General features: G+C 43.5%; 1 protein-coding gene across 2 annotated transcripts in view; it reads left to right on the top strand.

Annotated features, from left to right (window-relative positions):
- Positions 1 to 16,243, top strand: part of LOC142498998 (SLAM family member 9-like) — a 62,952-nt gene that overhangs the window by 45,340 nt on the left and 1,369 nt on the right. For both annotated transcript variants that reach the window (XM_075607731.1, XM_075607732.1), the window contains exon 2: positions 15,469 to 15,789. In XM_075607731.1, coding sequence (XP_075463846.1) covers positions 15,469 to 15,789 — 321 coding nt within the window. The remainder of the gene's footprint in view (positions 1 to 15,468; positions 15,790 to 16,243) is intronic.

Here is a 16,243-nt window from a genome sequence, read left to right as displayed (position 1 = left end):
AGAGTGCAGCCACCATGCTATGTGTAATGAGAGTGCAGCCACACTGCTATGTGTAATGAGAGTGCAGCCACACTGTTCTGTATTATGAGAGTGCAGCCACACTGCTATGTGTTATGAGAGTGCAGCCACACTGCTATGTGTAATGAGAGTGCAGCCACACTGCTGTGTTATGAGAGTGCAGCCACACTGCTGTGTTATGAGAGTGCAGCCACACTGTCCTGTGTTATGAGAGTGCAGCCACACTGTTCTGTGTTATGAGAGTGCAGCCACACTGTTCTGTGTTATGAGAGTGCAGCCACACTGCTATGTGTTATGAGAGTGCAGCCACACTGTTCTGTGTTATGAGAGTGCAGCCACACTGTTCTGTGTTATGAGAGTGCAGCCACACTGCTATGTGTTATGAGAGTGCAGCCACACTGCTATGTGTTATGAGAGTGCAGCCACACTGCTATGTGTTATGAGAGTGCAGCCACACTGCTATGTGTTATGAGAGTTGTCTGACAGTCCAACAAAAAGTAGTAGACACGTACACTGGAGATCCCCCTTACTGAGATGTCTATTACATGCCAGATTTTCTGGTATATTATCATATATGTTACGTTTTTTGTACCTATTATTATATTACAGCTGGCAGACGGTGTTTTCCAGTTCATTGTTTGCCAATCCTCTGTGGGGAGTGGCAGACGGGACATTTTTTTGTACCAAAGACAATTTGTGGAAATGGTATAATGTTCCTTTGCCATCCTCATATTGTCTGTGCCGTTGGGGATCTCTGTCCCAATATATGAGGCCAGAATGGACCATTAGGCTGCGGCCCCACTGGTGCTGACCGCACTTATGCTTGAGAGTGGTGACATCACCAATTCTCTAAGCATGAGCGCCGGGTGTCCTGCCTATTTCGCATACGCGCGGGGGGGAAGGGGGGTGGTGGGGGGTTGCGGACAAGTTGAGCGCGCTTGAAAGTTGATTTTTTTTGAGCGCCGAGCTTGAGTGAGCGCGCGTGCCTGCACACAGGCACACCGCGTGACCGAGAACGGGACACTTTGAATTGCCAAAAATAAACTCTGCAAGCGCCGCACGCTCAGCGCTAGCGTGGCCGCAGCCTAAGGTGTCTTCTGGCAAATAGTAATAGTGCCAATCACAGCAAAGGCAGCCACGTTGTGTCTGCATGTGCTACAGCAGCGGTGTGCAAACATTTTCCTCTGCGCCCCCTGCCTGCTCTCCCTCCCTGCTCGTGCCCCTCCCTCCCTTGTCTTCCGGCGTTTTTGACGTCACATTGTCATGTGATCCAGAGTTGCCATGTCAACGCAACGTCATGTGACCGCACAGCGTCATTTGACACCGCGTTGACATGGCGACACGTCACCAGAAGCCGCCTGGAACAAGGTAAGGGAACTTACAGGGGCCTTGCGCGGCCCCCCTCCCCCTGGCAATTAATTTAAATGCTTTGGGGAAGAGCGCGGGGTCTCTAAGCGCCACGCCCCTCCCCCAGAAAATCAGGGCGCGCACCCGTGTTCAATGATAATACTGTCACACACGCCTATTTATTGTAAGATATTCGTTTCTTCATTCAGTTGGTTGGGACACTGCGCAAGCTAGCATTGCTGGGTTAAAAAAAACATGATCATGATTGGTGCAGTTTGGATCGAGTACGGCGTTCTAACTAGATGGGAAGTGGTGTGCTGGGTTTATTATTAGCGTTGGTGGGTGCGCTTGGGGAGTGTACAGTAGGTTCATTTATTTTTATTGTGTGGGAATTGGGAGTGTAGCAAATTTCTATTTCCCCCCCCTGCCTGGTTGAGAGATTGCTGTGGTTTAGTTAATTGCTTACCTAACACACCTGTGCGTGTCTGTCTCTAAACAGAGGCTTGCAACGAATCATTGAGCCTGCGAGGGCTGGGCTGTGTGAGTGCGTTGCAGGGTGGTTCAAGTGCAGTTTGTGTTAAGTGTTGGGTTTATAACAGGGAGTCGAAGCACGGTATATAGAAGCACAGTAAATTGTTAGCACTTCATAGTCCATAGGGCAACGATGAGCAGGAGAATGACTCCATGCACATCTTGCCACACGTATGTGCACTTGGAGCAGCTGTTCCCGGGAGCGTACCGCTGTGAGAAGTGTGAGCGGGGGTGGTCCCTTTGGAGTCTCAGATTGCTGATCTGAAGAAACAACTTGCAGCATTGAGGGCTCTGGCTGGGACTAGTGGTGCAGAGGGTGGATTTGTGACTAGCAACAGTGGCGTAGCGATAGCTCGCTCTCTTGGGGAGGCCTGCTCTCTAGGGTGACCATATATGTCGCGACTGCGCAATGCGCGATTCTTGATCTGCTCGCCACGTGCGCGAGCGGCACTTGTCAGCTGCTCTTGCGCGATCGGTGTTTGCCGGTCACTTAAACTGCAAACGCCAACCTCGCATGCGCACGAGCGGCCGGCAACATTTTGCCCGGGGGCCCGCGCATGTCCAGCTACGCCACTGACTAGGAAGTAGACATGGGTGAATTTTTGGGGCGGGTTTGGATCTGCTGTGGATTGGCCGGTTCCTTTAGTCCGCAGAATTCCGCAGATCACTCTAAAAAAAGACAATTCACCTTTTCCTGGATTTTTTTATTTTTTTTACATTACACGATCCAATCGGCGAATTTCTTAATCCAGATTGCTGAATCCACGGATTCATCCACGGATTGTGTCGAATGGCGTTTTTTGATCCGAACGGATTGAAACTGGAACAATCCATCGACGGATTTTACACCGCGGAATGGAAAGCCCGTGAAATTCCAGGAAACTGATTTTGACAGTTTTGCCCGTCTCTACTAGTAAGGGGTAGGTAGCTGGGTAACAGTTAGAATGGGGACTCAGGATACTCGGACTAACAAAGGCTGTGGTGGTAGGGGACTTTATTATTAGGTGGGTAGAGAGGGCAATCTGTTAGCGTGGCCGCATGAACCTAAGTTTGTTGTCTCCTGGGAGTTCGGCACATTGCGGATCGAGTAGACAGATTGTTGGGAGGGGATGGGACTGAACTGGCGGTCTCGGTACACGTTGGCTCCAATGACCAAGTTAGAGAAAGATGAAGAGTCCGAAAAATTATTTTAGGGATCTAGGCCGAAAGTTTAAGGCAAGGACCACCAAGGAACTGTAGTGTTTTCAGAAATACAAAAAGTACTGTGTTAGACAGCACTCCCAAGTAAAGATTAAAGTATATAATATCTGGTGCATGGGAACAGCAGGAGGGAGCCTTAACCCTCCCAAAACTATAAAGCAACAGAAGTAAAGTCCCCAGCACTCAATGTGAATAAAACAAAAAACACTGAAATATGCCAAAATATATAAATTGTATTGTAATGAAATACACCATATAGGATGTACAATAGAAACGATGCCATCACTATCCTAGGGAAAATCTATGTATACACAAGCCAAAAAGTGGCGTGATGGGAGGGAAGGGAAAAAAAACAAGGGGAAACACAAGGGGAAATAAGGTAGTGAGAATAAACTGCCTAACGGCCAAAGACAGAGTAAATGTGATGAAGCGAAAGGGGGGCAACGTTTCGGGACTGTACTTCTGTTGTTTTCAGAAATACTACCAGTGCCAATATCAGGGCCTGTCTTAGCCTTTGCGGGGTCCAAGGTGACACGCTGGCAGTGGCGCACGTCCTGTAGAAATAAGTATGGGTACTTACCAAGCCAGCACGGGTGATTTTTTGAAGAGTGGACATCCTCCTGTGGCGAGTGACATCAAGGCTTCATGTGACGTTGTGTCGTCATGGCAAAGGAGCATCATTGTATGTCAGGTTGCTATAAGGCTGCAGGAGGAGGGCCTCTCCGGAGGAGGAAAGACCGCCGCGCCCCCTCCCCCCCTCACAACACACACCTCTGTCTTCCTTACCTCTCCGAGAGCCCCGGGCTCCCTCCTCCAGCTCCTTCCTCTGGTCAGGCGGAAGTTGGGAGCGCAGGGTCCCCAGAAGGTGTGGGGCCCAAGGGAACTGCTTTGCTCGCCTTACCCTACGGCTGGCCCTGGGTGCCATGCGCTTCCCAAGGAGGCAGTTAGAGTTTAGGGAGGTTAATGCTTGTAGGAAGGAGGGTTTGGGATTTTTAGAGAACTGGGAATCCTTCTCTGAGAGGTGCTATCTTTATAATAGGGACGGATTGTACCTCAACAAAGAGGGATCTTCTGGGCTAAGGAAAATGTTTGATATGCTATAATCCACCAAATAACTGAGATTAAGGAAGTCAAAATACTTTTGTAAATGGGGAAGGTATCAAAACTAACTGGAGCAATGAGATTAGCATTACAACTAAAGGAAACAGGTTTTTGGGGGTGCTTAAAGACAATTATATGACCCAAATTATTGAGAAACCAACCATGGGAGGGGCAATCCTAGATTTGGTAACAAACAATGTAGAAGTAATAACAAATATTCAAGTCCGAGAACATTTGGGTAACAGTGATCATAGCATGATGTTAAATGATCAAAAAAACATATTATACAAGTTCAACAAAGACTTTAGATTTTAGAAAGGCAGATTTTAATCAACCGAGGAATAATCTACATGGAATAAATTGGGATTATATTTTTGCAGGAGAAAATGTGGAAGAAAAATGGGCAGCCTTTAAAACATTGTTAGAAAATCACACTTATCAGTATATATCATTGGGTAATAAATATAAAAGAAACACATCTAAACCAACGTGGCTAAATAAACCGATTAGGGGAGGAAATGGAAAGGAAGAGGCAGGCATTTAGATTTTTAAAGTCAGAAGGGACGGAGGCATCGTATCAGAATTATATGGAATGTAACAAAAATTGCAAAAAAGGCAATCAAATTAGCAAAAATGGAGAATGAAAAAAGGATTGCAATAAAAGTAAGATCAACCCTAAAAAGTTCTTTAAGTACCTTAATAACAAAAAAATGAGAAAAGAAAATATAGGACCCTTTCAGTGCGAGATGGGCAGGCAAATTATTGTAGATAAGGAAAAAGCATTTCTTGCCTCTGTGTTTACCAGGGAAGAATCAATTTCAATAGTAGAAGGAAGCCACAACCTCTATATTAACTAGCAATTAGTTAACTGAAGAAGAAGTGCATAGGTGGCATGATAACATTAAAGTAAATAAGACCTCTGGCCCCGATGGCATACATCCAAGAGTTCTTGAGGAGATAAGTTCAGTAATAGCCAAACCATTACATTTAATATTTATGGACTCCATTTCCACAGGTTCAGTACCACAAGATTGGCGTAAAGCAGACGTGGTGCCTATATTTAAAAAGGGAGCTAGATCACTACCAGGGAACTACAGACCTGTAAGCCTGACATGAATAATGGGTAAGCTACTTGAAGGTTTAGAACAGGATAATAATCAGGAATACCTAATGAAAAACAAAATTCTTAGTAATAGCATGGATTTATGAAGGATAGGTTGTACCAAACTAACCGTATTAGTTTATTTGAGGAGCTAAGTAGGCATTTAGACCATGGTATTGCAGTTAATGTGTTCGACTTAGATTTTGCACAGGATTTTGATACAGTGCCACACAATAGGTTAGTGTACAAAATAAAGCAAATTGGTCTCAGTAAAAAAAAAATTGCACCTGGATTGAAAACTAGTTGAAGGATAGACAACAAAGAGTTGTCATCAATGGAAACTTTTCATATTTTGATAAAGTTGTGAGTGGAGTATCTCAAGGATCGGTATGGCGACCCCTTCTTTTTAACTTGGCAAAGAGAGCAAAGTCTCTATTTTTGCTAATGACACTAAATTGTGTAAGTTAATACAATCAGAGCAGGATGATATTTCTCTCTAGAAGTACTGGATAGACTGGAAACATGGGCAGGTAAATGGTAGATGAAATTTAATACAGATAAATGTAAGGTTATGCATTTGGGAAACAAGAATAAACAGCCAACTTACAGTGCAAATTAAATTGGGCATAATAAGGTCAATCCTTGATGGAAAAGGATTTAGGAGTGCTTGTAATCAACAAGTTTAGCAATAGTGCCCAATATCAGGCAGTAGCTGCAAAGGCAAATAAGATCTTATCTTGCATTAAACAGGGGTATGGATAAAAGGTTAGTAAGCATAATTATGCCACTGTACAAAGCATTAGTAAGACCACACCTTGAATATGGAGTACAGTTTTGGGCACCACTCCATAAAAAAAGACATTATAGAACTAAAAAAAGTGCAGAGAAAAGCCACCACGTTAATAAAAAATAAACTAGATTTGTTTACATTAGACAAGAGCGTCTAAGAGGGGATATGATAACTACATACAAATATATCCGGCGTCAATACAAGGAATTTTCAAAATAACTATTCATCCCAAGGGCAGTACAAATCACGCAGGGTCATCTGTTAAGGTTGAAGGAAAGGAGATTTCACCAGCAACAAAGGAAAGGGTTCTTTACAGTAAGAACAGTTACAATGTGGTATTCATTCATCAATGGAGACTGATGGCAGTTACAATAAATATCTTTAAAAAAAAAAAAGATTGTGACTTCCGGTATGGCGCCAGAGCAGTGAGGCACGATCCTAATTAGCTCCGTTGGCTCCTGAGGAGAAGTGCAAAGTAACTGCTAGAAAAAACGGAAATTTACCTACAGCAAATTACCACCAGAGAAGAGGTATAACTGGACTACAATATATGGAGAAATATTTATCCAAATCGAAAGAGATGACTTCAAAAGCCCAAAAGACAGACAAGAGGGACAAGAAGAAAGAGAATCAGAAAATGGCCGACAGCAACGAGGGTCAGGGACCTGATCTAAGTGAGAAAGACTGTGACGCCCCAAACACCCGGACTCAATCTTTAAATATAGATTACAACACAATAGCTAAAACTGTTGTGAAAGAACTCTTACCTAAATTGGAGGCAAACTCAGCAGAGATTAGGCAAGGCATTAAAGATCTTAGAAGTGATCTCGCAATACACGCAGGCAGAGTGGAGGAGGCAGAGAACAGAGTGAGCGCTACGGAAGAGACGCTCGGCTCTTTAACAAAAAACCTGGAAGAACTGCAGAAAAAAAACCAAAATACTTGAGGAAAAAATGGACGATCTCGAAAATCGCTCCAGAAGAAATAATCTACGGATCATCGGAGTTCCTGAATTATTCAAAGTGATCTCCTCCACTTCTGTGAAAAATGGCTGCCGGACAAGCTCAAGATCACAAGCAAAGACTACGGCCTAAAAGTCGAGAGAGTACACAGAATGGGCCAAATAAGGGAGAGCCAAAACTCCAGACCAAGACCCATAATTGCTAAGTTCCTACATTATAATGACAAAGTAAATGTCATCAGAGCCTTCAAGGACCTACAACAACTAGACTACGAAGGGAACCGGCTGATGATATTCCAGGACTTTTCTATGCTAGTCTCCCAGAAAAGAAGAGAGTTCGGGAAAGTATGCACCACCCTATACAATCAAAAAAAGAAAATTCGCCCTCACTTACCCGGCCACGCTAAAGATCTTCACTGAAGAGGGTGTAAAATTCTTCACTTCCCACCAGAAGGCCGAGCTGTTTGTGGGGGTCCCAGCTGAAGATCAGAACGACCAACGGGGCAGCGGCAGATGAGACTCAATTCTACCATCTCCTTGCTCCTGTCCTCCCCCTCCCTCCACCCCGCCTCCCCTCCCCAACCGGTAGCGTGCACATCCATCTAGGTGCCCGAAGAGCCACTGGAGTGAGACCTCGCCTGGATGAGTGATGAGAACCCTGGCCCTGAGGAGAAGGCTGCCCTCTTCCAACCCGGGATACTCCCCGGCCCCGGTGACTGGCGATCCTCCGGCGAAGACACGCCCTGTCCCCGGCAGGTTGCCTGAGCAGTGTGAGGACCGCGAGGGAAACTTGCTCCTCCCCCCGCCACCACCACTCACTTTTTTGCCCGGTGATCCAGAGATCTGGGACACCGGGGGATCGGGATGCCTCGTTGTGGGCCCCGCCTCCTCCTTCCCCCTGCGGACGAGAGAGCCCAAAGTGTCAGGTATTTGGTGGGGTCGGAGGGGTGCAGCGGTCTGTGGGGTCCTCCGGTTGGCCTTCGTGGCCCCCCAGGACCGTCCCCGGCCCTCCTGATTCTGCCCTGGTGCCCTAGTGGGCCTGCCGCCGAGACGTCCCCTTGCCGGGACTGCCGCTGAGGCCCCGCTATGATGGAGGCGGACTCGGGCCGGTGGGGGGAGGGGAGGGGGAGATAGGCTGCTGCACATACCAGCCCATGCAGGGCAGGGGAGAAACATCCCCCCCCAGTTTGCACACTTTCACCCTCCGAGACAGTACACCTCCCGGCCTTACATAATCCCCCCTGGCATACATAATCCCCGATCTACCCTCCCACCAACTCCCTCTCACCATCCATCCCCCCCCACCCATCCACGCACACATACACACCCCCCCCACCCATCCACTCACACATACACCCCCCCCCCACCCATCCACGCACACATACATCCCCCCCCCCACCCATCCACTCACACTCACCTCCCACCCACTCTCACACACTCCCCATACACTCAGGACCCCACCCCATACACCCATACCACCCCCCATCCACTCACCCCCCCCCCTTTCACTCCCCCCCTTTCACTCTCTCCCCCCCCCCCAAGGTGCAAAGGGAGCAAAAGAAAAAAAATACCAAAGTTACTGTTATAGATATAAGGTTAAATGCATAAGATGCTAAGGGAGCTAAAGGAAACCTTTACCTGTGTCAACCCATCCTCCCCCCCACCCACCCCTTCCCTCCTCCCCCCCCACCTACCCCATTCCCTCCTCCCCCCCTACCCTATTACCTCCTCCCCCCACCCACCCCACCCCTCCCCCCCCACTCAAAATGCAAAAGGAGCAAATCGAAAAGGTTATTAGTGATACACCTACTCCCCCCCCCCTCGCTCCTTTCCCTCACCCCCCCTTCTTCTCCCCCTGCCCCCCCCCCCACTCTCGCCCCCCGCCCCTACTTTTTCCTCCCATCCCACCCCCCCCTCCCACGAAGAAACCCCAAGCAAACTCTAACACTTCAAAATGGGTCAAAAAAAAAAAAATACAACCCTTTTGTCTAGCACGTTAGTATTAAAGGTAATTAAGCCTCCTAAGGAGCACGGTAGCACGAATAAGAATAAGAGGCCACACAAGCAGAAGGAATGTGGCCACCCTCTCTGTATAAAAGTGAAGTACAATACATGATAAAGTTGACAAAGTTCAGAAATGTTAATGTTACAGTAAGTTCCAAGTTAAGGATCTCTCTTCTATGATGGGGAATTCTACAGTACCCAAAAATAACAGGGAAAACTTAAAACCGAAAATTAGGAATAAAAATAAATGGGGTGAAGTCAACAGATGGAATAAAAAGGTAACACTTGAGATAATAAAAGAATCAATACATAAATGCCAGTAAAAATAGCTTCCTGGAATGTTAAGGGACTAAACAACCCCATCAAGCGTAAAAAAGTGTTAAACTATTTGGAAAAAAAGTAGAATGGATATTGCATTTTTGCAAGAAACGCACTTAGACATCAAGGAATCTACAAAACTACAAAGGGACTGGGTGGGACAGTGTGTATTTTCCCCGGCGATTCATAAGAAAGCAGGAGTCGCCATTCTAATTAAAAAAAAATATTCCAGTAGAGATCATTTCGACAGAGACAGACGCAGCAGGCAGGCTGATAACAGCAAAAATGTAAACGCCCGAGAGAGAGTATGTCCTAGGTAATATCTACGGCCCCAACGACCATAATCCAATATTTTTCCGAGACCTGACACAAAGAATCCTTAAATATAAATGTACCAATTTAATACAGGGAGGTGACTGGAACGCGGTCCAAGATATATTTATGGACAAATCTGGCTATAACAAGGGAGCTCCACCCTCAAATATACAAACAAAAAACATGTCACAAATAAAAAACGCCCTAGGCCTTGTTGATGCGTGGAGGACCTTTAACCCTACAGAAAAAGAATACTCCTTCTATTCTAGTGTCCACGCGACCTTTTCAAGAATTGATAGTTTTCTAACTAGCGAAGGGTTAATAAACAAGATATCAAAAGTGGATATTGGAGAAATAGTAATCTCGGATCATGCTCCCATATTTATAGAAATTGAAATGAATATAGATATGAGAAGCCCAAACATTTGGAGATTCCCAAACTATTTAGCAAAAAGTGAAAAATTCAGAGAATTCCTACGAAATAAGTGGAGAGAGTTTGAAATTGATAATGAAGCCCACAAGACCGATCCAATACTGTTTTGGGAAACCTCAAAAGCAGTCATGAGGGGCCAAATTATCTCATACGTCAGCAGGTTCAAGAGGGAAGCCAACAAAGGCTTTAATCTGGCAAGCAAGGAGTTAGGGCAAGCTTATAAAACGCTTAAGATTAAAGATTCCCTGTAACAGGGGACTTATCCCTGTTCACAAATGTGCCTCTAATCCAGCAGTGTGGTGGTTAACTGCTGGTAGCAAATTAACTAACACCACCTGCCTGATTACAGGTGGTAGAAAAAGCCTGCCTTTGAGACAGGAAGTGACTCCTTAGCTCACGTGTGAGCTGAACTTTGGAGACAGAGCAGAGGTTCTTGAGTCTCCCAGGAGAGCCTGACCAAGAGAACACAGATCTCTGGAGCTGACAAATATGACTTCTAAACCTGGATGCTGACATTTTCTGTGCACACACGGGTGCGGTTCCAGGAGAGCAGAGAAGCTTACTCTACAGCAGCTAACAGATAAGACTTTTGTTACAAGACTTTTTATATCTGTTCATTTCATGCTATGTGTTTGGGGCTGGGAAACATGCTTATCTAAGGGAGTTGTGAATTGCATAGTATTTCACTAGAAATACTCCCAAGTGAAGAGGCTTTGTTTCCCCCGTGTTTGGATGGTTTCCTGATGTTAAGGAGGAGGCACAATAAAGCCTTGTTATAATTTCACCTTTCAAAAGTCTCCAATTGTGTACCTCTGTGAGCGTCCGTCTACACTCCCAAAGTAATAGAGAGCACTACTGGCAGAAGAAAGCGGCATGCGATATCTGGTTAGAAAAACAAGAAATCAGGACAAACACAGCCAGAGAGACCACATTCTTCAACCATGGGAACAAATCAGGTAGACTCTTGGGGAACCTCATGAGAGGGTATAAAAACATAAAACCTATTGTGAAAATAAAAGATTTAAAGGGAGCAATAACCACAGACCCAGAAAACATAAGCTTTATCTTTAAAAAATATTATGAAAAACTATACGAAAAGGGATCTATCAATATAGCAAATAGAAATAGGTTCTTTGAAAAACTTAAAATCAGGAAAATCAATGCAGACCAACTAGCGAACATTAACGCCCCTATAACACCCAAAGAATTTGCAGATACTATAGGTAATTTAAAGACTTTCAAGGCCCCTGGACCAGATGGTCTGTCAGGAGAGTACTACAAAATACTCAAGGAAGCCATAAACGCTCCACTGAAAAACACGTTCCAGATACTCCTAGAAGGGAAAGGCGCCCTACCCTCAAGCGAAATGGCCCACATAAAAATTATTCACAAGCCCGGGAAAGACCCTCTTCTGCCAGAGTCATATAGGCCAATCTCCTTGATAAACTAAGACATTAAGATCTTTACAAAAATAATAGCAGATAGACTGGCTAAAATACTTCCATCTATCATTTACCCAGACCAATCGGGCTTTATAAAGGGAAGATCAGGAGTTAAAAATATTTGAAAGACTTAAAAAGCTAGGAGGCACCCTGCACTCCCCCACCCCTCCCCCCCCCTGTCCCCCCCCCCTCTCTCTTTTTCTTCTTCTCCTCTTTACTCCCCCCTATCTTACCACTAACAGAGGTACATGAGGAAGCGGCGGCTTCCCCACTAGAACCCAAAAGGTGGGAACGTGTGAATAACTAACCATAAGCGCATTCAGATACACATCTACCTAAGAAAACAGACAGTTGACGCCTATTGTACCCCACACAAACATCAATGTTCCCCCAATATATGTACAGCAAAGTTTATTATATGTTGTGTACCAGGAGGAAAAAAATTAAAAAATTGAAACAAAAAAAATATTTGAAAGGTCATTTCAGCTATCCTCTGGGCACAGAAACACAAGATAAAAAACGCGTCCGTGGTCGCTATAGATGCTGAAAAGGCGTTTGACAACATACTCTGGGACCACGTACATTTTATGTTAGACAAGTTTAGTTTTAGTGGGAACATCGCCTCGGTCTTAAATACCCTATATAACAAACCAAAAGCCAAGATAATAGCGGCAGGATGTATTTCAGAACCCTTCTCGCTCCACAGAGGGACGAGACAAGGATGCCCACTGTCCCCGTTGTTGTTTAACTTAGCAATAGAACCCCTGGGACACTATTTGAGACAGATGACTGAGTTCAAGGGCATAAGGATGGGCAAAATAGACCTGAGACTAGCAATGTTTGCTGATGACATCCTACTGTTCCTGGCAAACCCAGAGGAATCGGTGGAAAAAATACTCGAGGCCTTATCAATCTTCGGGTCATTTGCGGGCTTCAAAATCAATGTCTCCAAAACTGAACTTTTATACATAAACAAGCCAATGGGAACCAAAGATGCAGCTAGGATACCGATTAAGATAACAGCACCAATAAAATATTTAGGGATACAATTAGAAGCAGATCTAACAAAACTATATGAAAACAACATCAAACCGGTAATTAAAAAGATCTTAGAAGAGCTAAGGTCATGGATGGCCTTCCCACTGTCCCTCTTTGGAAGGATATGTGTTATTAAAATGATATCTTTTGCAAGATTACTATATCCACTACAGACCCTGCCCCTCTTACTTAAACACAAAGACGTCAAAGAATTAAACAAGGGGATAAATACATTTATATGGAATGAGAAGAGAACAAGAATAGCCCTAAACAAATTACAGATGACAAAGGAAATGGGAGGAAAAAATATCCCAAATATTAGAGAATATAACTTGGCGTGTATTCTGAGACACGTGGGAGACTGGATATTGGACAGGGAGTTGTATTCCTCTCCAGAAATTGAGAAGCAATTCTCTGACCAATATTCGCTACCCGAGATCCTCCATATAGAGTGGAACAAATTACCCCAGGAACTCAGGTCAAATGTACTAATCAGAGACACAGTTATGACATGGAGAGCAACAAGGAAAAAGTTCAACTTATCTCACTCGTCTTCTAGATTTCTACCTATCCTAGGAAACCATAGGTTCCCCCCAGGGAAAGACAACAAAAATTTCTATATATGGGATAAAAAAGGGATTAAATGCCTGGGCCATATTATTAATGAGGAGAAACAGGACTTTATGTCTTACCAAGAAGTGGCAACTAAATATGATCTCCCTGAGAATCAAATACACTCATACATCCAACTGTTAAATTATGGCAGAAGCCTCCACGACTATAAAAGACATATTTTGAAACATAACGTCTTTGACAGCCACTTTATGCAGGATAAGACCCCCAAACACTCCTTAGCAGAAATATATAAATTAATCAGAGACAAGGAAATGGAAAAAAATAACAGCAAAAATGTAAAAGCCTGGCAACAAGACTTTAAGGAAGTGCAGACAATGGAAGACCTGGTGGTGGGCTATACTAGAACTCGTAAAATAATAGTCTCTGAAAGCTGGAGAGAGATGCAATTCAAAATCATGCATCGAGCATATATCCCTTTTATGAGACAGGTGAAAAATGTAGACGTGGACACTACTAAATGCCCCAAATGTAGACAAGAGAGGGCTAACCTCAAGCACTGCTTCTGGGAATGCGAGAAAATCTCGATGTTTTGGGATCAAATATTAAAATTTATCAAGACTGTGACAAAGGTGGAATGGGAAAAACACCCGCTACCCATGCTATTCGTTAATGCGGAACCATGGCAAATTAGGATAAATAGAAATAACAAAGCACTCCTTCCAACAGAGATGATCCTCCTAACTGCTAGGAAGGCGATCATGATGAAATGGCTGGAACCAGAAGCCCCAAATATGGAACTAATTAAATCCCTTTTAATCAAGCTCATTACCATAGACAAAATAAATGAAAACCAGAGAGAAAACATTTCAGGGACTAACTTCCGAAATAAATGGGACCTAATCATAATATCCTTCCCAAAAAAGGACCAGACTAAATTCCACGAGAAACCAGAAGTAGAAGAACACTCCCAAAAATAGAGCCCCCCACCCCCCACCTCAAAGAAAGAAATAAAACAACTTTATTAAAATCCATAATCCAAAAACAGAAACCAAATTGATCATAGTAAACAAAATAGATAGAGAAGATCCAAATAATGTTATCGCCTGTTGGCGATTAGTTTATTAAGCGCTCCCAGTTTTGACGGAGTGCTCAGGGCTTCTAGAAGTCCAAGTTATAAAGGAAAAAGGAAAAATCAGGTGATACTTACCAATATTCCACTGTAAGGGTCCATAGCAGAAAATGATACAAAACATCTGCAGCCTCTCTCTATATATTTTATGTGATACATGATTGTATAGAGGTATATATGTATAGATATGAACAAATAAACGTGTATGTATACGTATGTAACGCGGCGGGAAAACCAATACATGTACTTATATGTATGACTTGTAAATGTATACACCTGAATAAAAAAAAATATTCAAAAAACAAAAAAAAAAAAAAAAGATTGTACATCTTTTTAGAAAGGAAAGGTATACAGGGATATACCAAATAAGTAAACATGGGAAGGACGCTGATCCAGGGAGTAATCTAGTTGCCGTTATTTGGAGTCAGGAATTCATTTATTTTTCCCCTTATGAAATATCATTGGATAATGTGTCACTGGGGTTTTTTGTTTGCCTTCCTCCGGATCAAAATACTGTAAATACAAATACATCTACTATGTAACTACATAACTATGTACTTACATAACTATGGTATGTAACTATGTAACTATATGAAGACATATAACGCAAGAGATGAAGGCTCTCCAGTGGTCTCAATAGAAAACAAAGCAATTTATCAGTTAAAAATGATGAACGATTTGGTCTTCTCTAGGACCGTTATCATCTCTTGGGTTATGTGGAATTTGCTGATTCCCCTTTTGGGTGAGGATATCACTGGCCATGCACCTGTGGCCAAGTAATCTTGAGTATCGTTAGCGCTCCTTCTAAAGAACCACTATAGAACCATTTTAAATGTGACACAGAAAAATCATTTTGCAATGTGCGTATTTTATTAGAGCAACTTTTGTGTTTTTTTCCCCAGCTATGACAAAAAGACCAAAATGTGCTTAGAATAGTAATTATTTTTCATGAGTAAGGATTTCTTGTGGGTTCTCATTCCTTTTAGTGGATTAACATGAGTATTTTTCATAGACAGAATTATCCTGTACAGAATAGTAACCTCACTGGTCTGTTCTTCATATTCTTGTCATGAGTGAGTCTGAATGCAGATTTAGCCACATGTTCCGTGTTAAAGAATGGACAAGAAGTTTTTTTAACTAACTGTTCTTCTTGTGGCCTCCAGGTATCAGCTCGTCTGATGGTACCCAAACCCAGTTTACATTGACAGGAACCGTGGGAGGTTCCGTCCTTTTTCCTGTTCCCATCCCAGAAGACAGAGAAGTTATGAGCATCTTCTGGAATAGTGATAAAACAGTCATTGCCATTGTGAAGCCAAATAACTTAGATGTGAAGAACGATCGTTTCCAAGGTCGGATACAGGTCCAGAAGCCCGGATACTCATTAAATATGAGTCATTTGGGAAAGGAAGACGTTGGCACTTACGAAGCTCAGATATTCACCGATTCCACACCCATTCATATTATTTACATACTGCAAGTAACTGGTAAGTCACGTACTCCGTATCTAGGAAGCGTGTATAATTATTATTGTTTTATTGTTTGCATTGTAATTCACATATTGCGAATTAAAAGGAGCTGTGGTATAGATCAGGGACCACGAAATAATTGCTGTGGCCTTCCAGTCTTGATACAATCTTGGTAAATACTTTTCTCAAACATCAACGTTTTGGCGTCTGTAGAACACCTTCATCAGGACTTAGAATAGTGAAAGTGGGAGTGTTATACAGACCAGTTACGTGTACACCCCTTCCATCATCAGCTGGAACCGATATCACTTCATCCTCGATGATCAGGGCAACACCGGTTGAAACCTAAATAATTAACATTAATAAAAGGGGAGAAAAATGATGGTAAGAAAATGTATATTTGCATACAATACCATTATCATTTGCATGCCAAGTGTTTCACTACGTTCTCTAAAATAACCCCTCATTAAAT

The sequence above is a fragment of the Ascaphus truei genome, chromosome 7 (assembly GCF_040206685.1).
Source record: "Ascaphus truei isolate aAscTru1 chromosome 7, aAscTru1.hap1, whole genome shotgun sequence".
Classification (NCBI taxonomy): Eukaryota; Metazoa; Chordata; class Amphibia; order Anura; family Ascaphidae; genus Ascaphus; species Ascaphus truei.
The sequence above is the reverse complement of the archived record's forward strand: the minus strand, read 5'-3'. Positions and strand labels throughout refer to the sequence as shown.